The sequence below is a fragment of the Hippopotamus amphibius genome, chromosome 13 (assembly GCF_030028045.1).
Source record: "Hippopotamus amphibius kiboko isolate mHipAmp2 chromosome 13, mHipAmp2.hap2, whole genome shotgun sequence".
Classification (NCBI taxonomy): Eukaryota; Metazoa; Chordata; class Mammalia; order Artiodactyla; family Hippopotamidae; genus Hippopotamus; species Hippopotamus amphibius.
This window is the reverse complement of record NC_080198.1, coordinates 34282156-34308037: the sequence shown is the minus strand read 5'-3', so window position 1 is coordinate 34308037 and position 25882 is coordinate 34282156. Positions and strand designations below refer to the sequence as shown.

The window sequence follows — 25882 nt, the reverse complement described above, 5'->3', positions numbered from 1 at the left end:
CTTCCAGGTATGGGGTCCCCACCTCCTTACACCTGGGTCACTTCTCACCCTCCCTCAGGCCCTGCTTAGCCAATGCTCCCTCTGAGAAGCCTTCCTCAGCCACTGGCCACATCCATCCTGGGACTTCTCTTTGTACCACTTACTGAAACCTGAACCCTAAGAGTGAAATGAGCTGTCAAAGGCCCGTCGCCCCCATCCAAAGGCTCTGTGGTCTTGCCCCCAACGTGAAGCCTGGTGCTCTGTAACGCTAGCTGAGTAGACACATGATGGGGATGGGCCGGTGTGCAGCCTACAGCTCCTGCACCCAGGCAGTCTGGGACGCAGACACTGAACTCATACATCTGTGCCAGGGCAGACAGAGGTACCACTTAGAAGGGGCACAGGGAGGGATGTTTCTGGTGGTCCAGTGGTTAAGACTCCATGCTTCCACTGCAGGGGGCATGGGTTCGATCCCTGGTCGGGGAACTAAGATCCTGCATGCCACATCCAAAATTTAAATAAATAACATAACATAAAACAAAATAAAAAATAAAAAAAGGAGCACTGGGAACATTCTGGATCCTGACCTGGTGATGACCAGATAATATACAGATAAAAATTCACCATCAGTACACTTTACTGTATGTTGTAGCTCAATTTCTTTTAATTAAAAAAACTCATTTTCTTCAAAAGTCAAATTTCTCATCGTAAAACTCTCATCTCTCACATTTTAGTGCAGAATCAACAAATGAATCAAAAACTCTCCCCTCTTCTCTTAAAATAGCTAATCATTCGCTGCCTCGGAAATGACTCCAGCTGTTTGGGTGGGGCCCACTTGTTCTTGTGCCCTCCTGGTGCTGAGGGTGGGATACAGGACAGGGCAGAGGCTGCTAGGCCACCAAGAAAGCCCCCGGGGGGGAGCCCCAAGTCTGAAGCCAACCAAAAGCCAGGCTTTCATCCCAAGCTCTGCCAGGACTTGTGTGTGCCCTGGGCCGGAGGCTTCCTGCTGGCAACGGTGGAAACAGGCATCTGCGGGGGTCTCTGATGTTTGCAGCTCCTCCCTCCTCACCTCTATGGCCCCCACGGCTCCCATGAGACCTTGCGCCATGCGTTCTAGGCATCTGTCCTCCGTAGGCAGCCCCCCACTCCCTAGTTGTTCTCTCCTCTTTCTAAAACCTCCATGGTGGGACTTCCCTGATGGCGCAGTGGTTAAGAATCCATGTGTCAATACAGGGGACACAGGTTTGATCCCTGGTCTGGGAAAATCCCACATGCCATGAAGCAGCTGAGCCTGTGCGCCACAACTACTGAGCCTGCGCTCTAGAGCCCATGAGCCACAACTAATGAGCGCATGTGCCACAACCACTGAAGCCTGTGTGCCTAGAGCTCACGCTCCGCAACAAGAGAAGCCACCGCAATGAGAAGCCTGTGCACCGCAACAAAGAGTGGCCCCCCCCGCCCCCCTCCAAAGCAAGAGAAAGCCCGTGCACAGCAACGAAAACCCAATGCAGCCAAAACAAACAAAAAACCTCCATGGTGGTGGCCTCACCAAAAGCAGTGTAAGGTGGGAAAACCTAGAGCCCTAACAACCAGGGAGGCTCCTTGGGCTTGCCTGCCATCTCTTTCCCTCACAGGCATGTCTGGGGATCCAATCTGTTCTGCTGGTGTGTACACACAAGCTGTGTTTGGGAGACAGGGTGCAATACTGTGGTCGCTGCTAGGGGAACTCAATTCCCCCAGGCCCCTCCCTGACACACTGGGGAGCAGGGAAGCAGCCTCTCAGGCTGGCTCCTAAGAAAGAAAGGTGCCCTTCCAGACTGCTCTCTGGGCTGCCCTGTGCCCGGGTGAGTGGGCTCCTGCAGCCAAGAAGGCTCAAGCGAAAGGGGGACATGAGGAGGGACCCACCGGAGTGGGCGCTGGCCAGTCTGAGCCAGAACCAGAGGAGGGCTGACACCTTGCCTCTTGCATAGCAAAGGCGTAACACCAGAAAGAGGGATTGCTCTTTCCTCTAGAGGGTGTTGAAGGTCCTTTACGGGCCAGGCACAGTGGCCTGGTGGCCTAGTGACCATGAGCTACCAAGATTTCTACCTTGCATGGCCTGTCCACGAGCCATGACCATGTTTGTTCACTCACAGTCAGCAGCGGGGCGGGGGGGGGGGGGGCTCACAGCTCCCAGAGCCAGGCACACAGCAGGCACTCAATAAATGCTTGTTATGTGACTACTGTGTATAAACAGTGTTCACGTCAGGAGAGGAGGCAGACGTGGAAACTGCCCTACAGAGGGGCAGTGATTTCTCTCATACGGGGTGAGGCTGGCCCTGCTGAATCTGCCCACTTCAGTCTAGCTGTGCGTCAGGCTCCATCAACTCCTGCTGGCATCCCGGCAGCATCCCTGCTACCATGACTACCTTCCCAGGCCGCCTCACGATGTGCTCCCCACGCAGCAGCTGGGAGGTCTCAGAGTGGACGGGAGCCTGGAACCAGCGGAGGGGGGTCAGCTTGGGCCTCACCCAAGTAACTTCACACACAGAAGGCAATTACAAAAACAAATGATTGCTCCCTCAAGGGGAGACATGGATCTGAAGGCGAGAACACAATGAAATATCCTCACCAAAAACTCCAGACCTGAATCTCCTCACACTTCTAAATCCACCCATCAGTTTGGAGGAAGTTTGAATGTCAGAGGAACGTGTGAAAGGACGTGAAGGCATCCCACACACAGAATCCAGGCCAAGGGAAAGCCTGACATTTCTTCAACAAGTTCAACTGAAAAAGAAACAGGGCAGAGAGAGATGGGGGGAAACTCATAGATCACAAGAGAATGACATGTGGATCTCATTCAGGTCCTGGGAATTTAGACACTGACTGCATATCTGAGGATATTTTAAGAAGTCATTGTCAGACGTGACACCGGTCCTGTGGTTACTGTGGTGCTCCAAGGACAAAGGACAACCATGCCTGAAAAAGTTTCAGCCTTACACATCCTACCAGACTCTTAATCGCCCTCCCTACCATGTTGTGAGGGGTGTGAAATTCCTGAGCCCACCTGGGCAACTGGATCTGTCCCTCTCGCGTCCCAAATAAGGAAAGGCATCTGCCCTGTCCCACTGCCATCCTACAGAAGGAAGGTATATATGCCTCAACCAATCAGTAAAGGAAATTCTCATCTGGGAGCATTCCTTTGTTTCCTAGCTATGAGAACGGATCAACAGCACATGTTCCGGCTCAACTCTCCCAGATTACTAGGAAGTCGGCCTGCTGCTCTGACAGTGACCCTTCCCCCTAATAAATTCTATCGTCTTTACATTCAGCCTTGTGTCTAGAAATTCTTTTCCAACCCATGCTCAGGCCATGACAGTTACATTGTTTAAAATGACGAAATACCTACTGAAAGACTGACAGACAAAAATAAGCGGTATTTGCGAGTTGGTTTAAAAAAACCCAGGGGTTCAGGTGGCAGATGAAACAGGATCGCCCATGAGGGGATGAGATGTGGGGTTCAATACTCCCTTCTGGGGCTGCATCTGCGTTTCACCTGCGAGGGACCACACGGGTGATGTGAAGACTTGGCATGAGGTGAATGACGTCACATTTTGGACTTCCTTTCTGACACTGTGCTAGGAAGCGACCAAATAAAATCGAAGTTTATGTTTCCAACTTTAGCAAAGAGGAACGTTCAGTTGACATCGGAGGACCATTTTCTGGAGTATCAAATCTCAGTTTTCTACAGGCAGGAAATCCTGCAGGGGTTGACTCCCACAATCCTGGAATCTGGATGGCTGCTGAACAGGAGGAGTGTGGAAGCCATACGCACAAAACATGAATTTATAGAGCATCAAATCTGCTTACTGACAAATGAGGTTGGCTAATATTTTCATTGCTTCATTTTCCTTGAGTAAGTTGCAACTGGGGCTGAGCCAGGAGAAAAATACCTGTCAAAGGAGCTTTACTGTTGAGATGCAGGTGGATAGTGGCAAAGCTAGTATGTGATAAGCCTGACCATGACATAATTAAATGTTATTCATTATTTTTCATATTTGAGATATTTGTGTATTTCTGTCACTACAAGCACATGCCTAGATAAATATCTGCTGAGAAATATGTAAACTTTTCAACTCCAGGTACTACTGGAATTCTTACATTATTTCTCAGGGGAAGATATTAAAATAAATTTGTTTTAAAAGCCTTAAAAAAAAAATACTCCCTACTGGCTAATTTTGTATGTGTTCCAAATTTTCCATAACAAAAAAGGCTTTTGTTGTTGCTGTCTGTTTTAAATCTCAAATCTCCCTGCTAAAGGAGTAAGGGAAAAGAAGGCAGACTGGGAGAAACTCGGAGGCTGGGAGCCTGGTCTAGGCAAAGGGACTCCACCCTGTTCCACAGAAGTCGGGGTGTTCGACAAAGGCTTGCTACCCGCTTCCTCCTTCAAGCACATTTTCAAACAGTTTTTAAAATCTTGATTAAAAAACACCCACCTCACTCCCAGATGTGAAGTATTCAGGTTCTGTGGCCAGAGCCAGCCCACATGCTATTTTCGAATGTCTGTGAAAGATAAGCACAGAATTGAAAGGCAGGGTTTAGAAACGTTTCCAGCAATCTGACACAGTGACTTGATGTCTGCTGGGTCTCCTAACAAAATAATGGGCTTAAATGCAAAGTACCTTTGTTTTTATTGTAACCAACTTTTACTGTATTTTCTTAAATCAGCCCATGTGAGATTAAAATTTAAAAACCAACAAACATGGTCCTTTACCACAGGGCGTTTGAGACGCACTACTGTGGACTGGACACAGTCCCCTAGAGGCCCAGATCCATGTGCTGAGGTGGCCTGCCCAAGCTTTCAGAACAAAGCGTCCCTTCCCACCATCTGCGGCGCTGACTCTGGCATCTGCTGCAAACACAGGCCTGAGCAGAGGGCAGAGAGCAGCAGCTGTCAGGCTTGCTTGATCGTTAATCCGCGTCCACTCAGGCACGACCACAGGCTCGGGGACACACTCCACTGGAGGCCAGCAAGGCCCGGGAGGTACTGAGTGCCCCCTTGTCGAGGCGCCATCCCAGCCACGGCGTGGCACGGGTGCCAGACCACACCCTGGAGCAGCTCATTTTTGTTTATAAACCAGCAACGAGACATAAGTCAGCCAACTTTCCCACATATGCCTTCTATTGTGTCCCTTTCAAGACTCTGGAGGGGCTTAGTGGCAGAGGGCCCTAAGGACTGCCAGGTGAGCTGCTTACAAAATGCCCACTGCTTCCTTGTGTCAGCTACGAACAGCTCCATTCCTGAACAGAAGTACAGGAATCAATCAGGTACCAGGGCCAGTGTAGCTAACAACCAGCATCCTCAGGCCCTGGCTCCAAGAGTGTGCTCGTGGAAAATAGCATCGTTATTCTATGATATGCAAAAAAAAAGAAAAAGAAAAGGAAAAGAAAATAAATGTACAACTACGAACTTACAAGGGAAGCTCACACTAATACTACAACAACATCACTTGTATCTATTTCATATACTGGGGTTCCATGCTCAAGTTCCACTACTTAGAAAAAAAAAAGTGAAAGGAGCTGGAGGTCAAGATCCTTGATTTGTGGTCCTAAGTCTGTCACCATTCACAGTTTAGCAACTCTGGGCCTTAGTTTCCACATGTATAAAATGGGAACAGAACCGCCCATATCTTTGGTTTGGTAAGAGAGGAAAAGGAAATAAGAGCCAAAAACACCTTGCAAAGAATTACAAGTGCAAAGTCAAAAGCACGTGGCTACTTTACCACATTCACAGCATGGCCTTGGTTTCCCCTTGCTCTCCTCCCTGCGTCCTCGCTCATCCCTTTCCTCCTCCATAAAGTGTGGGGAGCGACACTGCAGCCATGAGCAGCAGTGATGTTACAGAGTGATTCCAGTATCACTGATGGAGTACAGGCGGCCGCCCCTGTGGTATGAGCCCCAACACATGCCCGCCGCTCTGCCCCCTGACGTCTCCAGCAATCCTCCCTCAAGCCCTGGGAGGCCGACTCTGTCACCTGCATACAGATGGGGCTTTGAGAGGAAAACAGTACCCGCCTCCTCCGCGTTTTGAACCTTCTTCGAGGCCCCAGTGGGACAGCACATGGGAAAATTGACGCAAGTACACAGGGGCTGTGGCCTCACGGGGTTTCGCCCTGGGAACTGGGAGGAGCAGTATTAACATGGACTCAGTACCACAGTCCATGTCTGCGTGCCCACCTGGGCTGGCCCTCCTCACTGCAGCAGAGAAATTGTTTGTGGTTCTGCGGCCCTGCCGGCAACAGGGGGCAAGTGCTCAGTGGGCCTCAGGGTCCCTGGCTCAAAGTGGGCATGGCCACTGACGCTGGAGAACTCAACCAGCTGGAGCAGAACTCGGGGCTGGGGGTGCTCCCAATAGCGCCTGTCCCAGCTTGGGCGGGCTGCTGGGGCCCTGGGAGGTAGCCACTGTTTGCCAGAAACAACTTGCTCTTCATGAGACAATGAGTCCACTGTTGACTGGCTGGGGCCTTGATTAATATTTGAAAAAAAAGAAAAAAAAAGTGGAAAATTCCACCTGTGTGGGTGGAGACTGGGCCTGGAACATGTCAACAACCCCCAGTGGCCTTGTTCCTTTGGGGATGGGCAGGGCAGAGAAATAAAGGTCCGACAAAAGTGACAGCCCGAGGGCATCACTGCACTTGGGTCCAAAGGAATTTCCCCGTTTGGTCCATAGAGATCATTTCTTTTTTTCTTGTCCTGCCTCCACTGCCCCTAAATTTACATAGCACCTTTAAGTCCTTCAGCTTTTTCCCACCTCTTCAGAGTTTCCCAACAACCCTGCCAGGCCAGCAGGGATAATGTCAGCTCCATGGTATGGATGGGGAAACTGAGGCCCAAGGACACCCAGAGCCTCACCGGAGGCTGGCACTGGGGAGTGACTAGCACAGCCAGGAGATCTGGAATCCTGGCCTCTCCACCCCCAGCGGCGGCACAGAGCCTGTCCCAGGGGGCCTGGGGTCAGGGCCATGGGTACTGGACAGAGTCGTCTTCCAGGCTCCAGGAGAGGTACCCTTCAACCCACCAGAGGAGGAAGAAGAGGAGAAAACCCAAACCAGGAGGGCAGGCTTAGGTGCCGGCCTTGGGGAAAGGTAAGCATTCATTCATGTGTTCATTCAAGCATTTCACAAGTGCCTAAGTACCCAGACATGAAGGCACACTGCACAGTGGCTCTTTCAGAGCCCAGACCCTGCAGAATTCACAGCCAAAGCGGGAAGGTCAGAGCATCTACACTTCCCTCACAGATGAGTCACCTCATTGCCATTACCCTGTCTCATCTGCCCATTTTACAGCAAAGGAAACTGAGGCTCTGAGAAGGGCAGTGACTTCCAGAGGTCACAGAGAGAGAGGAAGCTGAGACCTCCTGGCCCGCAGTGGCCCTGCCTCCTGTTTACAAAGCCAAGACACTACTGGGCTTAGGCATTCAGACAAATGGCGTTCCATCCGGCAGGCCAGCTCAGAGGCTGCATGCTTAACCAACAAGGCCCTCTTGCTGAGGGCCGCTTTTTGGAATAACCTTCTAAGCCAGCGCAGACCCCTCCCCCTGAAAAGACAGGCAGGCACACGTTGCTGGCCCACAGAGAATACCAGCCGTGGCTAAGGGCTCTCCTCGGGACTGCCCACTCTGCAGTTCTGTCTACAGAGCTGGCCGTGGGCATCAGAGAACCACGACCAGGGTGGTGTCATCTCTGCTCCCACACACGCCCAACCCTGGACCCAGGGCACTGGGGGGTCACTCGGTCTGTGTCCCGAGTCACTGGCCAGCACCCGCTGCCCAGATTCCCTCCTCCTACTCCTCCTACCTGATGCTCAGCCACCCCGGCCCCATGCTTGCCTCGCCTGTCCTCGCTCCTCTGCCCCCCAGCTTCTTCCCCTGGAGAAACAATTTCAACCTTGCCCTTTCTTGAAAGAAAACCACTCCGCTCCAATCTCTAAACCCACTTCTCCTCCCATGCCTGGTCTCGCCCCTCCTTGCTAAAGAGCTAAACCAGGGGCCCACCCCTGGCCCCTCCACCTCATCTGACACCTCGGCTGCTCCCACACTCTCCGGTTTTCCTGGTGCAGCCCCTCTTAGCCCTCACCTCCAAGGAGTTCTCCTTCCCCAGGCCTCTATCCTCCGCCCCTCTCTACCACCCCTATAAATGTCTGACAGTCACAAAGAGAAAAACAAATACCATATATTAACACATATATGGGGAATATAGAAAAATGGTACAAATCAACCTGTTTGCAAGGTGGAAATAGAGACACAGATGCAGAGAACAGACATATGGACACCAAGTGGGGAAAGCAGGGAGGGTTGGGGGGGAATGAATTGGGAGATTGGGATACCAAACTGTACACTCTAAATATATGCAGTTTATTGTATGTTAACTGTATCTCAATAAAAGTTCTTTAAAAAAATAAAAATTTAAAAAAAAATAAATGTCTGACTCACAACTCTATCTCCAGGACTAACCTCTGCATCCCTAGCAGTCTCCAGCTCAAAAGCCCCCAATTGTCCTCACACTCAATAGGCCAAGCTCCTGCAGCAGGGCCTGCTTTGGGGCACGGCTGTAAAACTGGCACAGCTTGGAGCCTTGGCCCACGCAGGGACTCAGCTCTTCGTGCAGTGAACGCATTTTGGTTAGCAACTGCCTCCTCGCTACTTTCAGAGGAACTGGCCTCCCACAGCCTGGCACAGCCACCCAGGTGGCCTTTCTCAAACTGAAAACTGACCACCACCATAACGTCTGCCGTGGTTCCTTGGCACCACGGGGCAAAGTTCATGATCTCAAGAGCTGGAAGACGAGGCTGTCTGCATCCGCACTTCCACAGCAGGGTGGGCACATGTGCCCTGGAACACGCTCTCACCACCCTCATCCTCAGTCCAAGGGCATCTGTCAACTGGCACCTTTCCACCCCAGGGCTGGCACCCTGCATGTGTTTGCTCCGAAGAAAAACAATTGTTAGAGCTGCAAATGATCTCTGGCACCACATGGCTCAAAGCAACTCAGAGAGGTTGAGTAAGGGGCCCAGGGTGGCCCAGCCCCAGGAATGGGTGAGGCAACAGCATCACCTGAGCCACTCTCCTTGGTTAGAAACCAGACCAGTCCTCTGGAAACATCACCTGCAACCCCCGTGTGCACGACAGAGCCCCCAGCTGACCTTGAGACAGGGCCCGCTCCATACTGACCCAAATCTGAATCAGGCAGGTGGGCCGGGCCTGGTGCACAGGACCTCAGCAAAACAGCGGCTTGACTAAGTCAACCTCTCACCACCTGACAACTCCATCCCTCCCTGGGCCTTGGTCTCCTCATCTAAAGAATGGAGCTAACTCAGCCTACAAGTTTAAGGGACACTGAGTTGGTCACCCCCACAATGCCCTTTGCAAACGCAGGCGGCTGAAGCAAGCAGAGTTCAGAGCCCTTTGATCCACTGTTAGCCCAGCTGATTTTTATTAACCTTCCCCCAGACCACTGGGTGTCACAGGATGGTCCTGGTCCATCTGCGTAGAATTACCAGCGAGGTCAAGTTAAATCCTGGACCCTGCTGGACCTGAGGGGCTGGGTTGGCTCTCTGAAGGGTAGGCCCAAAATTTACATTGAATGCTGCTCGTAAACCCTGAGCTCAGTAAAACTCTAGAACCCGCCTCCAAACCCAAATGGTGAAGGCTTCCGCCTTGGGAGACCCAAGTGTTAGTGTCAGGTCTCGTTTTGTGGAAATATACCAGAACACCAGGGGAAAGGCAGGGTTTCTGCCTTGCATATAACTTAGTTTCTGCGAGGAACTAGCGTCTGCGAAGAACTCAGTGCGGCTTTGCTGCCCCCGTCCCACCGCTTTTGTGTCCCAGGGCTCAGCCTCAGCCGTAGCGTCAAGTGGGGCCCCAGCCTCGGCGTCGAGCCGGGGTCCTCCGGACCCACCCGACCTGCCGGCCCGAGGCCGCCGGGGGCTCTGGGCTGCGGCCAGGGCCGTTCGCGGCGGGTGGGCCCGGGGTCGAGCGCGTCCCCGCTACTCACCGTGGGCAGCTCGGCCGGAGTGCCGGGACGGTCGGCGGCGGAGCCGGAGGAGCCCCCGCTACACTTTAACTGGCAGCGCCGGCGCCCCGCGCGCCCCGGGCGGCCGGAAGGCACACCGCAGGCCTCTCGGACCCGACCTGCTCCGGCCGGGGACCTGGCGCCGGGCGGGCCGGCCAGGCTCGGGCGAGCGTGGCGCGCGTGCACTCGTGCACCTGGCTCGCTGCACGCACCGGTGCGCGGGGCCGGCGCGTGCGCGGCTGCTCGAGAGACGCTCGGACCCGGGCAACCCCCGCGGCCGCCGCAGGCCGGGGCGCTTGGTTCCCCACCGAGGGAGGGCGCCAGGGGGCCGCCCCTACCTGGGCGGTGCTGGGGGAGGCGGGGCCCGGAGGCGTGGCCCCAGGCACCGGGATAAGAGCGCGGCCGGAGGCTGGCCGGGACCCCGGGCGGTGGAGGGCCGTGGCCCCGCAATGTCGCTAGTACTGCTGAGCCTGGCCGCGCTGTGCTGGGGTGCCGTGCCTCCGGAGCCGGTAAGCCCCCGTCCGCGTGTTCCCGCCCCTCGAGCCCGGGCCCAAATGCGTCCCACCTGGCAGCTCACGCTTCTCCGAGGCGTCCGCGGAGGGCCGTCTGAAAGGGGCACGTGTGCACCCTCTGGGGCGCCGGGCTGCTTGAGTCAGGGGCGAGGGAATCAGTCAAACCCTGGTTCAGATGCCACGATGCGCCCTTGATTCAGCCATTTATGCTCACTGAGCCTCCTGTCTTCATCTATATAACGAAGGGGCATACCTAACTCACCAGGATCTAGTGAAGGACAGCAACAGGGCTTGCAAGGCAGCACCAAAGAGCCTGGCACACAATAGGTGTTCACTACTGTTGCTGCCTGGAGTCTTGAGGTCTCCCCTCTCTGGGGGACACAAGAGCTGCTTCTCCATTCCACTCGCTTTTGCCGTGTTGATTTTGCTGTACTGAATGAAGCCCTTGTCCTGGGAGCTAAGCTCCTGAACTCTGCTGCAGGTTTCCTTTCTTCCCCTGTGCCTTGACGGATTGAGGGACTCTTCCGGGCCATTAAAGAAAACGTCATCTGCAAAATAGCGTTTGAAGCTATATTGCTGCCCTTTTAGCACAACACATAGCATAAAAGCATGGTGTTACTTGGTGATGGAAAGATAAACCCCATTCCCTGCCCTTATGTCTTCAACTACTCTCCTTGTCTTCTGTCTTAGTTCAGAGCCCACGCCCTCAGCACCACCCCCACCCTCACCCCTTTCTGCTAGAGGAAGAATTCATTGCCTTTGCAGTAGCTGCTATTAGGCCAATAGCTTGAACTCTGTAAAGTTTAGAGCTGTTGCTTTGCTTCTTCCTAAAAATCTGTCTCACCAGCCCTTTGACAAGAACTTAGCTCCCAGTATGATGGCTCATCTGTTAAAAGAACTGACTAAAACATCTCTTGGAGTTCAGCTTTAAAAAGACAAAGATGGGTGACTGACAATTTCATCCAACTCAGATTACTCAAACTATCAAAAGTCTTGCCTTCTGTCTTACAAGGTGTTTAGAAATGTTGAGGCTGTGAGGGCTCAGATTCCAGAGCTGGTGGATTTACCAGGCTCTGTCATGTCACTGGAACTTGCTGCTGCCTTTTAGGTCCAGTATTTTATTCCAAAACCAAAGTACTAATTATTTTTTCTTATAAAAAGACATGAGCAGTTAACTCCAAAGGATTTAATACTGGCCTTTCTTAGACACTGATATTATTTATTTTAAAAGTTCTTTCTAAAAGATAACAATGAAATCACAGTTGCTTTATGATTATGTAAATAGCTCAGGTGAGTCCTTTTATATTAGAAGAGGAATTTTTTAAAGAACCTAGGAAAGGTACCATGGACTGCATTCTTCTGCTCTTCTTCTTGGCACAGCCATTCCTTAACCTGGGGAAACTCAATAAATATTCTAAACTGTCCTGAAAGCCTATAGTTAAACATTAGAGTGTGAAGGGGCCTTCATGATGGCCCAGAGTTATCCCCTGCTTATAGCAGGGAAGGCTGAGATGCAGAGACGGGTACAAACCCACCACTGGTCTTTAAGGGAGGTAATGGCCAGGCTTGAGGATCAAGCATACTGGTGGTTTACCTATGGCCAATCATAGCCTACCATGGGGCTGCTTAGTCTCCCCCAAACTGTGAAGTGGAACCAGCCCAGCTTTCCTTTGAACATTCATCACTTGTATATGCATTTAAGGAAAAAAATGGTGTTTTGTCTAATTTGACAAATGAAGGTTTGTGGTTTGCTGGCATTCAACATGGCACTCGGTTTCTTTCTCTTTTGCAGACAATTCAGTGTGGCTCTGAACCTGGTAGGTGCACTAGAAATGGGGCTTTACATCAAAAGCACAGCTGGACTTTTAGGGGACCCGAATCCCAGCAGTAGGTCATCAGAGACCAGGTGCAGGGTGAACCACTGCTTTATTAGCTGATGCGGGTAAAGCTTCCATCTGCCCAAGGCAGAGCTCCCAGGGTTTCAGGTGGGCTGGCCTCCTGGCCAGTAAGAGGTACAGGCAGGGCGGGAATCACCACATGAGGTAGAAAGGGAAGCCTGCCACTCCTTGGAGGGAGATCAAATGCAGTGGGAGGCATGTCACTTACAGTTGGGAACAGGAAACAAATGTTTTAGAGAAGCAGGAGCATTGGAGATGGTAGCATTTGCAGAATGGGTGCACTTCTGCCCAAGAAACCTGGATGGACAGTGTGAGCTGGAGAAGAAATGGTACCGCCACAGACTGGGAGGTAGGAAGAGGGAGTCATGGGAGGCAGCTGGCTGGAGTCCAGGCTGAGGCATGGGGAAGGCAGGACTGATCCTAATAAGCATGTCAAATATATATACATACATACATATATACATACACACATACGTACGTACAAAGAGACCCAGAGTGGTCACACATGCTCTGTAGGTTGGGGCCAGGAGGTTGAACATCACCTCAGCTGCACATCAGCCAGCACTGCGAAGTGTCTGGCCTTCCTTAGCTGGAAGAAGAGATGAATTGTGAGTACGGTGTGGTCAGGGTGGGTGAAGTAGAGCAGGTGGCACTGAATTGGGCTGGGAAGGGGGTGTCATGGGAAGTCTCGCCTTCACCCAGGAGTGTCTCCAGAGTGGATGGTCCGACACACTCTGACCCCAGGAGACTTGAGGGACCTCCAAGTGGAACCTATTAAAAGCAGTGTTGCGCTGGAGGACTATTCAATTTTGATGAACATAAGCTGGATACTCCGGGCAGATGGTAAGTACGCATCAATCAAAGATAAGGCCTGACGTGTCTACTAAAGCAGAAAGAGGCAGTCTCGACGACCCATTACTTCCCCTCCCAGGTACATATTCAGCAGAATACACACACGCATGCACCAAAGCCACAGACTAGATGTTCGTAGTAGCAGTGTTCACAACAGCCAAAAACATGCCTCCAATGCCTGACAGTGACGTAGCATCACAGAACAGAATCCAGCATAGCAATGACCATGGCTACACACAGTGTGGATGAATCTCATAAACAAAGGCCAGATTCGGGAGTTCATACCTTCACATCTGCATGCAGGCCAGCAGTCCTACCCACCAGATGCTTCCATTAACAAAAAGTGCAAAACAGCCAAAACTACTCTAAGCAGTTAGAAGTCAGGGCAGTGGCTCCTCTCAGGTGGGGAGTGACTGAAAGGAGGCCTGAGGGCAACTCCTGGGGTGTTCCTTGACCTGGGTAACGGCTGCATGAGTATGAAAACTCATCAAGTGGTACGTTGCTGTGCTTTTCTGTATGTTATGCTGTCCTTCACGGAAGAATATAGGGTAAGGCCAGAGATGATCCCCCAGGTTTAGGAAAACATTCTCTTGGGTACATAATTTTTCAACCTCCCAAAGGGCATCGTGGAAGTGCTGGCATTTCTCTGAGGCACCTTGTGAGTTCTTTGGATGAACCAATCCTGGGGGCCTAAAGGCCATGTGTTTCACCCACTAAATTCAGCTAAATTCCATCTGGTCAATAACCTGGGAGTGCCGGTCAGGTTCCCAGAGGGCCAGGGGGAGGCAGACACAGACACAGGCACAGATTCCATCAGGGGAATCCCGGAGGGACCTGCACTCTGAGGGGGGTCGGGGAGAGAGAAGCAGGAGAGGGCCCTGGTGAGATCACATTAGATGTTGCGATAAGGCATTTGGCTTCATCCCTGGCACAGAGCAAGCTCATATATGTTACCTGTTGTTATAGTGGTGCATGAGTTGGGCCTTGAAGGAGTAAGACGTGGAGAGGCAGATAACAGGAGGAAAGGGCATTCCAGGGAGAAGGATCAGCATGGATGAAGGTGCAGACAGAACAGGCATGGCTGCTGAGGACACTCTGAAAAGCCTTTGTGGTTCCCACACAACAAGCCTGTTCCTCTTAAAAGAGACCAGAATAGTGCAGAGTTAGACTCCCCTTTGCAGGTCTCTGTGAAATTCAGGCTCACCTATGAGAAGGCAAGGCTTTGGAATTTGACTCCATATTCTGCTGCGGATGAACTCTGTAAGCCAAGGCAAAGCTCCCTGAAATTCCCTAAGCCTCGCTTACCCCATCTGTAAACTGGGGGCAATCACAGTGCCTACCTTTGAGGGCTACAGTGAATGTGAAGTGCGATAAGGCAGGTAGGCTGTCTAGCATCAAGTCATCCACAGAGTTAGCACTAAATACACAACTGCCCTCTTGCCCACCTCGGCAGCCAGCATCCGCTTGTTGAAGGCCACCAAGATCTGCGTGACGGGCAAAAGCCACTTCCAGTCCTACAGCTGCGTCAGGTGCAATTACACTGAGGCCTTCCAGACTCAGACCAGACCCTCTGGTGGCAAAGTAAGCACTTGGAGACACTTGGCTGTCACTAATCCAAGTCCTTTTGTTGGGGGTGTGGATGTTGTGCTCACATACAGGCTGCTGAGAGCTACAACCTGGAGCCTGAAATAGGGATGCCTGGGTTCCAATCCCATTTTGGGCCATTTCTCTGCTGTGCGCCTTGGGCAAGTCAGCATCCCTGGGCCTCATGTTCCCCATGGGCAAAGTGAGGGAAGCTGAACTTAAATTATATCCTGGCTCTAGAATTTTACACTTCTCTGATTCTGTGAGTTATATTGGTAAACTGCGTGGGGTCCATTTCCTTAGCAGACATTGACTAGAGACATAAGTTTCAGCAGTAGGTTAAGGAATGAAAGTATAAATGAAAAGAACCTGGAAATTCAGTGGTTCCCACTTTGCCTTGCAGTGGACATTTTCCTACATTGGCTTTCCTGTAGAGCTGAACACAGTCTATTTCATTGGGGCCCATAACATTCCCAATGCAAATATGAATGAAGATGGCCCCTCCATGGCTGTGAACTTTACCTCACCAGGTACACTTCCTCACTCTTCTCTTATACTCTATCTTACTGGGACACCTGCTTTGGTATGTGGTTTTGTATAAAGAGGCTGAGTACCCTGGATAAGGCGTTTGGCCTTGCTGAGTCTGTTTCCTCGTGTGTAATATGGACACGACAGTAACTGCACCACACTCACAAGGAGAGGATGAAGTCAGGTGAAGCGGAGGGGAAAGCCCATTCCTGTGTGTCAGGCACTGATTGAGCACTAGACACGCATCATCACATTTAAGCCGCCAACAATCCCAAGGTTGGGACAGCCCCATTTTACAGATTAAGAAACTGAGAGCTTAAGTAACTTGCCCTGGTTACACATGCAGTAGAAGTGAAGCTGATGGTCAAACTCTGGTCCTTCTTGACTGATGCACTTTAGCCATTCTTTATTGTTGATGCAAAATGCTTGTTCCAGTCTCAGCTTCCTGGCAGGCTGTGTAGTTTGACAGTGTGTGGCTAGTCTCTGAGGATGTATAGACTCCAATAGGCTTGTCCCCTGAGCTGTGGTGAAGAGGCAGGTGGCACTGAGTTGAGTGCTGGGTTCTTCCCCTTGCTCTATGACACATGATCGGCTCTCTGGTGTCACACCTGCACTATCACACGGGGTGAGGAGGAGACAGGATCACGGTGAGGAGGGTCCAGCCTGGTGCCGGGCCCCAGCAGTTCCCACATCACCTCCACTCGGGCTGGGTCACCTGTTCTGTACCCCACGCCTGTCCCTGTCCCAGGTGTAGCATCAAGGCCAAACGGGGGCAATTTCCAATCTGTCATCATTCCTTGGTCGTGGTCCAGTGTATTCTTGGCATCACATCATCTACTACACAGTAGTTCCCAGCATTCTTGATGAGACCAAATCTCATTTTTAAAATATTTAGGAATAATTTTAGATTTACAGAGAAGTTGCAAAGCTAGTACAAAGAGTTCCCATATACTTCTCACCCAATTTCCCCTATCGTTAACATTCTACGTTACCATGGTCTACTTGTCAAAACGGAGTCCAACACGGGTACATGTCTATGAACTAAACTCCAGACTTTATCTGGATGTCACCTACTTTTCCATTAATGTCCTCTTCCTGTCCCAGTGGCATTCAGACCCATGTCTCCTTCGTCTCATCTAGTCTGTGACAGTTTCTTAGTCTTTCCCTGTGTTTCATGACCATGACAGTCTTGAGGAGTGATGGCCATGCATCGTGCAGGATGTCCCGCAATCTGGGTCTCATGATTAGACTGGCGGTTATAGGTGTTTGGTGAGAATCCGCAGAGGTGAAGCACTCTTCTCACGGCACCCTATCAGGGTGGGTGACATGCGCAGGACAGCACAGGTGGTGCTTGCCTTTGTCAGTGGTTAAGTGGTGTCTGCCAGGCTTCTCCATGTAATCTAGTATTTTTCCCTCTCCCAATTTAGTTTTGGAAACAAATCACTAACTCTACCCCTATCTTGGGGTAGGGGGGATAGGGTGGGATTAAGCTCCACCTCCTGGAAGGAGCAGTATCTACACATATTACCAAACCTTTTTTTTGAATAATAGTTGGTTTTTAAGTCTTCTCTTGGGGATCACAGACACTGGTTTGATAAAGGCTGTATTTAAATTAGACTCTGGTCACTTCATGAGTAGATAACCTTCTGTTTAACAGTATAATGTTAGCGTCTCATTTAAATCTGCTATCTGACCTCATATTTGAAACGTTCTGGCAATTTGTTACAGGCGTAGTAAGCATGTGTGCATACTTGTTGGCAAGGGGGTGGCGCAGAGATACTTTTTTCTGAAATGCAAAAACTTTCATTCAAATTTCCAGGCTGCCTGGACCACATAATGAAATACAAAAAAAGGTGCATTGAAGCAGGTAAGTAAATACAGCATCTGTTTTTGTTATAAGAAATTCATACCTCGAGCCAGTGCAGCTCAAACTTTTTAAGATGAAGGAACTGGGGCCTAAAGTGGGGCTGTTACTATCCGAACTGCTCAGTGAAGGCTGATCCTGGCCGGTGCTGTGCCCGCTGAATCCAGGGATGGACAGACTCTTAGTAGGTTTGTCTGATGAGCAAGTCACAGAAAAAAAACACCCCACTCGCTTGGTTAAAGTAACATTTTAGCCCAAACCAAAGGCCCTTCTTGCCTGGATGGGAATCTGTAAGTCCTCTACCTGCTCAAACACCAGTACCACTGAGCTGTGGCTGCAGGGACCCTGGACACCTTCTGCTTGATCTGCAAACATTCAAGGTGGGGGCGTTAGCTGAAGTCATGACCTAGAAACAGGTGGTTCTCAACCTGTTACCTCACAGGGGTCCACATCTCACAGGCCAGACTGTTAGAACCTGCCCCCACCCTCTGAATTTTGAAATAAGCCCATTCAGGATAACCAGTCCCAAATGTCCAGTTTCCAAGGGGTTTACAAGGATTTCTATGCATTTTCAGGTAATAGTCTTAGGGTGCTAATGAGACTAGTGGTTTTGGGGGGATAAGTCCGTCTTTTAGGCACCCCCACCCCACAGGCATCCCTGTGAACCCCAGCAGACCGAGCGCACGTCTCCTCGCTGGAAGGCAGACTTGGAGCATTGAGCCTTCTCTCTTGCCTCCTGCCAGGAGAGATCTGGAGTATGGAGGTCACTGCAGGGTGTGAGGGGGGTCTGAGGGTCTCAAATCAGTCCTGGAACCCAACTCCTCAAGACAGTTCTGAGCTAGGGCTTGAAATGGCCTCCTGGGTGGGGAAAATAATACATGGTATTCTACATTATGTTCCTGGAAATTAAGCTGAGTGCTGATTTGCAAGCCACATGAATGAAACAACTAGCTTTTTCTCACAGAGTAGACCTGTTAGGGTATCTTCTGAGCCAGGAGGCATTTCCTTATTTCCTGACATCCAGTAAAGCTGGGGCAGAAGAGTCTGATGGACAGAGTCCCTGGAACCCAGAGTGTTCTAGTTCTAGCTGAATTCCTTCGCTCAGATGTCTCCTAACCTGTGGCTCCTGCTCCTCATCCTGGAAAGGAGGAAATCCTGACCCCAGCCCTTTACTCAAAATGAATGTTGAGAATAGAACTAAGTATTAGAAACTGGCCAGTGCCTCTCACCACCCTCAGTCCAGGGAAGCTGTTTTCAGTAAAACACTGACATGGAGTTACTAAACTTTCTTGGGCAGCAGGTTACTTTGAGAGGATAAATAAAAGGCACACTGTGGAGGTGAACCCATGTCTCTTGGATGTGTGCCGCAGAACGTACATCTGTTTTTGTCAGGTCCTTTTGGGGACTTAAATGAGGGCCGAGTTTGCAACTCCATTCTTGTGATGCTCTCTCAACTCACAGGAAGTCTGTGGGATCCAAATATCACCGCTTGTAAGAAGAATGAGACCACGGTAGAAGTGAACTTTACAACCAGTCCCTTTGGAAACAGATATATGGCTTTCATCCAAAATACCACTGTAATTGGGATTTCTTATGTGTCAGAGGTACTTTTCTCCCCTTCCTCAATACCACCCCCACCCTCCAGCTCTCCTTCCCTTGTTGAAGGGTGCCCAGAGTCCTGGACAGGCTCTCTTTTGAGAGAGCATGGGCAGGACTGTCTGCTGTACAAATATGCTGGGCTATTCTGATTAATTCAGACAAAGAAAAACAAGTCCCTGGGAGCATCCCTGGAAACATCCCTGTGAATCTAAAACAAACCAAAGGTAGAGGTCTCAGAAGTATGGAGTGAATCCTGACTCACACATAGTCTAATGAGTTCAAAGTCAGTTTGGGAAGAGTGGTGTCTTCATTGGCAGTCTTTGATCTAACCACTCATCTGGCTCCTCTAATTCTTGATTTTGTCTCACTAACCTGTACCAGAAGGAACTAACTCGAACTTCCGTGGTGGTTCAAGTGACTGGGGAAAGTGAAGGAGCTGTGGTCCAGGTAAAGCTGAACGAGATGATCTGGGGAAGGGAGGAGAGGAGAGGGGCACTGAAGACCCACCACACCACCACTCTTTGCCTTTGAGGAGTCCTTTCTAGTTGAAGCAGATAAGTTCTCTCCCCAGCTCGCTTCTGCCAGCAGTCTCGCATTACGCGATGTTGATGGGGACGCCCAGCCTCCATCTTCACAGCTATGAGGTCAGGAAGCTGACCTTATCGCCACAGTGCCTTTTGCTTCTATGAGGGGCTACTGACTTTCCGAAGTGATTTTATTCCCATTTTCTGTCACAGAAACCCAGAGGAATTCTGAGATAGGCGTACCATTTTATTATCCCAAGTCTCTGTTTTCACTGCAAAATGAAGTAACAAAGGATTTGAAATCAGAAGGTCTGGGTTCCCAATCAGCATATGAACTTGGAAGGGCAACTCTGTCCTCTCAGGGCCTGAGTTTACTCCACTGGAGTTCAGGAAGTCGGGCCAGCAGATGCCCTCAGGGCTCTCTCCACTCCCAGCTTACGTTCTGGAGACATGGAGGGTCCCAGGGGGACAAAGCCACATCCAAGACAGAAGGATCTTTTGTTCCTCATTCCTGGTACATACAGGCAGAGCTCAGACACACCCAGGGCAGCAGATACCCATCAGCCCATTAGGACCGCACCCCTTTTCCAGGGAACAAGACTCCTAGTCCCAAGGGACTTACATGTCCTAAACTGCTGCCTTAGGTCAAGAGGAGTCCCCCTGCTGTCTTTTTTAACAGGACATATTTGTATATGTATTAGGATGTGACCTAACCCTTTTAGATAAGGAAACTAACATCTCAGCAACATGTACAAAGTTTAGGTTCACAACCCAGGAGTCTTAGAAGGTGTTTGGTCCTGAGTCACTGGTCTTGATTTTAGGGCTTTGTGAGAGAAGTATGACCAAGGAAAAAAAATGTCCTATTACAATGCTAGAGAAGGGCTGAAGCCAGAAAAAAAGGGAAGAGAAGATGTGGTGAAAGTAGGAATAATGTTGAGCCCTTCACTTCCTCTCAGCTGATTCCGTATTTCCCTACCTGTGGCAACGACTGCATCCGGCGCAGAGGAACCGTGGGGCTTTGCCCACAAATGGGTGTCCCCTTCCCTCAGGATCACAGTAAGTGCCCAGCCCTTTCTACAGAAGGATGGAAGAGGCTCAAGATATGACAGCTCCTGGCCTCAGCCCCACTCAATATGCAACAGGCTTGGGGTTGGGGGGAGCGTCATAGGGTCCCTGCTTGCAGGTGCTGAACCGGGTGCAGGGAAAGATGGCAGTGCTGTGCCTGAGAGCTGCAATCTGAGTAAGAATGAGGCTTCATTTATGAGACCAAGATCCTTGACCAAGCAGGATATACACAAGAAGGGAAAAAAATCAACAGTGCAAAACAGATGTTCAGAGTGCCGCAAGGATCTCCTGAAAAACGTCAGTGGTGTAAAAGGACTGATATATAAGGGAACATACATTTCACTGCTTTTTGACTTTCTTACCCATGTCAGTGGCCCAGGTCTGGCTGTTACTGTAACTCGATGTGGCCACACAGACATTTGGATAACAAATTAGGAACCGTGGCACCAAAAGACACACCTCCTTGGTGCCTGAGAGCAGCCTGTTCTGGAGAATGTCTCTCTGGATTTAGCGGTTAGTTCTTTCATTGCAGGCTGACAAATAAAATGCTTCTGGAACTAGCTCAGAGGTGGGGTTAAGTTGGAAGGTGCTATTCTCCTGACAATCCTGACTGCTGTGTAGGCACAGTGCCTACGGATTTCTGAGCACTTTCACACACTGGAGCTTAACTGATCCTCAACATTCCTATGACCGGGTGGCACTACCCTCCACATTTGTCAGTCTGACAAAACAGCCTTTAAAAATTCCATCTATCCATATTATGTATTAAGTATTTGCACCAAGAATAACATTAATTCAGCAAAGAACAAAAATACGAATGTTAACTCTGGTTACCATAGTGAAAACGTGGCGGAAGAGGCTAAAATGATTTTAGAGGACTGTTCCTAACCTCCTGGGTCCCCTTGCCCTCTGGAGAATCTAATGAAGGACGTGGCCACTCTACAGAAAAACACACTGACCTGCAGACCCCCTAGAGATCTACTGACCCTTGGCTTTAAAGGGACCAAAACTTCTACAAAGCACTGAGTAAAAATTTTAGTTTCCAAATAAGAGATAAATTTGGTTCTGTTCTGCTGAAGATAAAAAAGCTTTGTTTTCTCCAGGCAGAAGCGTGTTGAGTGGATGGCTGCCTCTGCTCCTCTTGGCTCTGCTGGTGGCCACGTGGGCGCTGGTGGTTGGGATCTATCTGACCTGGAGGCATGGTAAGGGTTATAATTCAGTTCTTTAAAGAAACACAGATGAGGAAATAACACTGATTCTTTTTTTAAAAGGAGATTCCTCCAGAGGCAATCACATTTTGGCGTAAGCCAAAAGTCATACATTTATTTAATGCCTCAGAGCTCTCCCAAAGACATATAATGACTGGATCACACCCGCTAAGGTAAAGCAAGGATCCATACTCCAGATCTACTATCACCCATTTTCTTCTTCCCATGGAGGCATCTACAAGGACTGCAATGGGCCACAGATAGCTAATAACAAATTACATTTTACCTGTAATAGGTACTCTATGCTAGTTCCTACTTTTGAAAAATTCTTCTCCCAAGGCATAAAAACAACTCACTTGGATTCATATACTCTAAGGATCTTGCCAACTCTAAAACACTGAAGACTTGAATAAGAGATCAGAGTATTTATACAGATACACAGCTACAGGGAGGCCACTGAACACCTCTGCTTCTCCTCCCCTTCACACGTAGACAAGGAAATATAAATGTAGCTTTTGAATTGTTTGTGATGTTGTATATAGAATAAGATTAATCCCATGTTCTTTCTTAGGTAAGCAAGCCACATCGAACTTTGACCTCAGGAATACTTACATTAATGGATATTGTTTGACCTGTATCTGTTACAGTAGTTTCTTACCGAGTTTCCATTCTATAGCACACATATGACAGAATTCCACTTGAGTTCCAGCTGAAATGGTACAACACTTGATCTTAGAGAACTATAAAGAAACTCTACCACCTGTAGGTAGAAGATGGAATGACTACTGAGTTAATCCAACTCAAAACGTGATGTGAAGGGTCAGCTGTGCTTGTTTATATATGGCACTAAAAATACTAAATTTACAACCACCCACCTGACACAGAGTACCTTAAACCTAAACAGTTTCTGTGAATTTATGTGAAAAGGTATGGGCTTAATCAAGAGGACTAATTCAGTGACAGGGACTTTGAAAATACAGCTTTTACAGCATCTTTAAGGTTTATGCATTGGTTTCAAGTGATGTGTACAAATGGAAATCAGGGATATTTTCCTCTCTGACAGTAACAGCATCCCTGGTGCTCATCCAACGTGCCCTCGCAAGGGATCATTTATCAGCAGTGGTCTAGACGAGAGTGAAAGCCTGCTGCTTGCTGTTTACAGATGACTAATGCTTTTCTCTCCCACAGAAAAGATCACGAAGACTTCCTTCTCTACTACCACGCTTCTGTCCCCCATTAAGGTTCTTGTGGTTTACCCATCTGAAATATGCTTCCATCACACAGTGTGTTACTTCACTGAATTTCTTCAAAACCACTGCAGAAGTGAAGTTATCCTTGAAAAATGGCAAAAAAAGAAAGTAGCCGAGATGGGTCCCGTGCAGTGGCTTACCACTCAGAAGAAAGCCGCGGATAAGGTCATTTTCCTTCTTTCCAATCATAACACCAAGTGTGATGGTACCTGTGGCAAAAGCGAGGGCAGCTCCTGTGAGAACTCCCAAGACCTGTTCTCCCTCGCCTTTAACCTCTTCTGCAGCGATCTGAGAAGCCAGACTCACCTGCACAAATACATGGTGGTCTATTTCAGAGAGACTGATACCAAAGACGATTACAGTGCGCTCAGTGTCTGCCCCACGTACCGCCTCACAAAGGATGCTAAGGCTTTCTGCACAGAGCTTCTCCACGCCAAGCCAGGCGAGTCGGTGGGGAGAAGGCTGCATGCCTGCCACTACAGCTGCTCCTCCCTGTAGCCCAGCCACAAAGCAGGAGAACGTAAAGCCTTTCTACCCCTCCAATTACAGGGAAATAAAGCATCTGTGATGATTCTGAAGTTTACCGTACAGGCTACTCATAAGGAGGATTACAGTTGAACCTTGAACAACCCAGGGGGTATGGGTGCCAACCCCTGTGCAGTTGAAAAATCCATGTATAACTCTATAGTCCACCATCTGTATCCATGATTCTGCATCTGTGGATTCAACCAACGGCAGACCTGTAGTGTGTTAAAAAAAAAAATCTGCATATAAGTGTATCTGCCCAGTTCAAATGTCTGTTGTTCAAGGGTCAACTGTATGATTTAGCAAAAGGAAATAGGGAGGATTCACAACTGAATACATACACCTTAGTCTAGTAATTAAAATTTTTTATGCTAATAAAATTGTTATAAATATTACTAACTACTGTGGCATTAAAGAATGGAAACTAAATTTATAAGTATAAAGCTAAATCAACTTCATACCTAAAAATCAAGAACACTTACAATGTAAACCTATAACCATTCTGATAATCAGTGATAATGCATCTCCCAGCCAAACATCCAGTCTTGAATAGGCCAAGCTCTACAGAGTAGGTAGAATTCTTTAGCTCTATAACTTTACAAGTTTGATTAATCAATGCCAAACCTAAAAGTCCTCACTAATTCACTTAACTGCTTAGATGAAAACCCCTCTATTACACACACGTCTTTATTTCAAAGATAACAAAAATAGAGAATAGCAAGCTGAACCTGTTTTTGCTGACCAGATGACCCACTCTATGTGGAACCACTTGTATACTTGATATTTGCATAGGAACCCCCCCCACCCCAAACTAGATTCATGTCCTATCTAACTCTTGTACAGGTGACTTTTAACAACAGAATACATCCCTTGCAGAGCTGATGTCTACGTTTGCCCAAAGTTGCCTACTAGAAGTCACTGTCAGAATTCACAGTTTCATAATTATTACATAACTTTTCATGTTCAAAGCAAAAATAAATCCTATGTTGAAGTTAGCCCTCCTGAAGTAATTAATCTTTTTATAAAAGAATTATTATACTGGTTTACTTAAGTAAAAAACCAAGTCTACCATAGAATTACAGAATGTACAGATGTGTGGCATTTTAAGCCTTCCAACTTTTTACTTTTCTCAAAGCATCTTTTTCTTAATGCAGAGGTCACCAAAAAGTTGTTTATATTAGCATTTGTATTTTTCTAGGAAAGCTTGTCTCTTTCACACAGTGCAAGACTGGACTGAATCTACTCTAGAATGTGGATCAGTTTCAGGTGGATGACTGTTAAAACGTTCTTATATCCTTAAAAGGCCACGCCACTCCTTCTAATACATGTCTTACAGATAAAGACCAAAATAAGGAAGCATAGAGAGTCCAGCTTCACAAGCAAATACTTAACCATGCCTGAGGCAATACAATTAAGGTAATAAAGCTCACTTGTCATGATCAGTTTTCAAAGTGCTTTTAAGTGCTGGTAAGAGAAGATGGATATGGCTTATGTCAAACTTGAACCAGAGACCAACTTCCTCTGAATCAATATCTACCAGTATAAGAGCAAAATGCTTTTATATGGAAAACTTAGTATAAACAGAAACACATTATGCTTTTAGAACTAGGTACAAGTATTAAATTGTGTTGAAACAGCTCAGAAACATAAAATCAGTATTGTATAAATTTAATTATTGTTAAAAATAAAGCGTACAATTTTCAAACTGAAGGCAAACATCCCAAATAATACTAGCGAGGTAAAATTCTGTTATACTGGCAGACTCTTGTTTCCAACCTACTGAGCAGATACGCAAAATAATCCTATCTATTTAAAATTCTCTAGTAACAGCATTTCTCCATGTCCTAAAATTTCCAACTATCCTTTTTTTTTTGGCCATGCTGTGCAGCTTGTGGGGTCTTAGTTCCTGACCAGGGACTGAACCCGGGGCCACGGCAGTGAAAGTGCCGAGTCCTAACCACTGAACTGCCAGGGAAGTCCCCTAACCATCCTTATTGTTTCTATATTCCACTTACTTGCATCTCTTATCTGCACCTACTTTTGTCTTTCCCCCAGGCCCAGCCCCACCCCAGTTCTAGAGAAGAGAGATGGTCCCTAGCATGGAGTGGCAGGAATCAGGCATCCTCACCATCCTCTCAGGTCTCTGAGCCCACAGGCTGTGCTGCTGGCTCCAGTCTCCAAATCTCTTTCCCTTCCTCTGCAAGGGCTCAGAAGGCTGGACCAAGGCCTGGACCACTGGGGTTAACAGCTGTCTGTATTTAAACTTTGGTTCAGACTGCTCACAGATTAAGGTCAACTGATCACAATGAACAAAAAACTACTCCAAAAACTTTCATTTTTCAGGTAAAGGAAAATCGGGGACCTGATGATTAAGACAGTAATTATAGCAGTCACCTTGTTTATCTATACAACACATTACCGACTCTAAATTATACCTAAATCCTT

At 48.7% G+C, this 25882-nt stretch overlaps 2 protein-coding genes across 7 annotated transcripts in view; one reads left to right on the top strand and one right to left on the bottom strand.

Moving 5' to 3' along the window:
• Positions 1–10475, bottom strand: part of CHDH (choline dehydrogenase) — a 62641-nt gene extending 52166 nt beyond the window's left edge. For 2 of the 3 annotated variants that reach the window (XM_057705791.1, XM_057705793.1), the window contains exons 1-2: positions 10011–10332; positions 4455–4521 (exon numbers count right to left, since the gene is read on the bottom strand). The gene's annotated coding sequence lies outside the window, so the exon portion shown is untranslated. Of the gene's footprint in view, positions 1–4454; positions 4522–10010; positions 10333–10366 lie in introns of those variants that run through there. The other variant, XM_057705792.1, reaches the window with a different exon arrangement.
• Positions 10406–24297, top strand: IL17RB (interleukin 17 receptor B). Of its 4 annotated transcripts, XM_057705797.1 has the most exons (11): positions 10406–10537; positions 12333–12357; positions 13141–13281; positions 14744–14871; positions 15278–15404; positions 17222–17269; positions 18728–18870; positions 19247–19312; positions 20346–20445; positions 21558–21656; positions 22851–24297. In XM_057705797.1, exons 1-11 carry the CDS (start codon positions 10478–10480, stop codon positions 23408–23410), a joined length of 1497 nt encoding a protein of 498 aa, XP_057561780.1. In that variant the 5' UTR covers positions 10406–10477; the 3' UTR covers positions 23411–24297. The 4 variants fall into 4 exon arrangements, with proteins under 4 accessions (XP_057561780.1, XP_057561778.1, XP_057561779.1 ...); XM_057705794.1 differs by lacking the exons at positions 10406–10537; positions 12333–12357 and adding an exon at positions 13022–13046; XM_057705795.1 differs by lacking the exons at positions 10406–10537; positions 12333–12357 and having other exon boundaries at positions 12962–13281; positions 19250–19312.
• The last annotated feature ends 1585 nt before the right edge of the window (positions 24298–25882 follow it).

Bases quoted from the DNA above. Each gene is read 5' to 3' on its own strand.
- IL17RB (XM_057705797.1), top strand. From the start codon at position 10,478: ATGTCGCTAGTACTGCTGAGCCTGGCCGCGCTGTGCTGGGGTGCCGTG. The intron at 12,358-13,140 runs GTAGGTGCACTA...GCCTTCACCCAG, and splicing joins TCAGTGTGGCTCTGAACCTG to GAGTGTCTCCAGAGTGGATG. The intron at 19,313-20,345 runs GTAAAGCTGAAC...ACTTCCTCTCAG, and splicing joins GTGAAGGAGCTGTGGTCCAG to CTGATTCCGTATTTCCCTAC.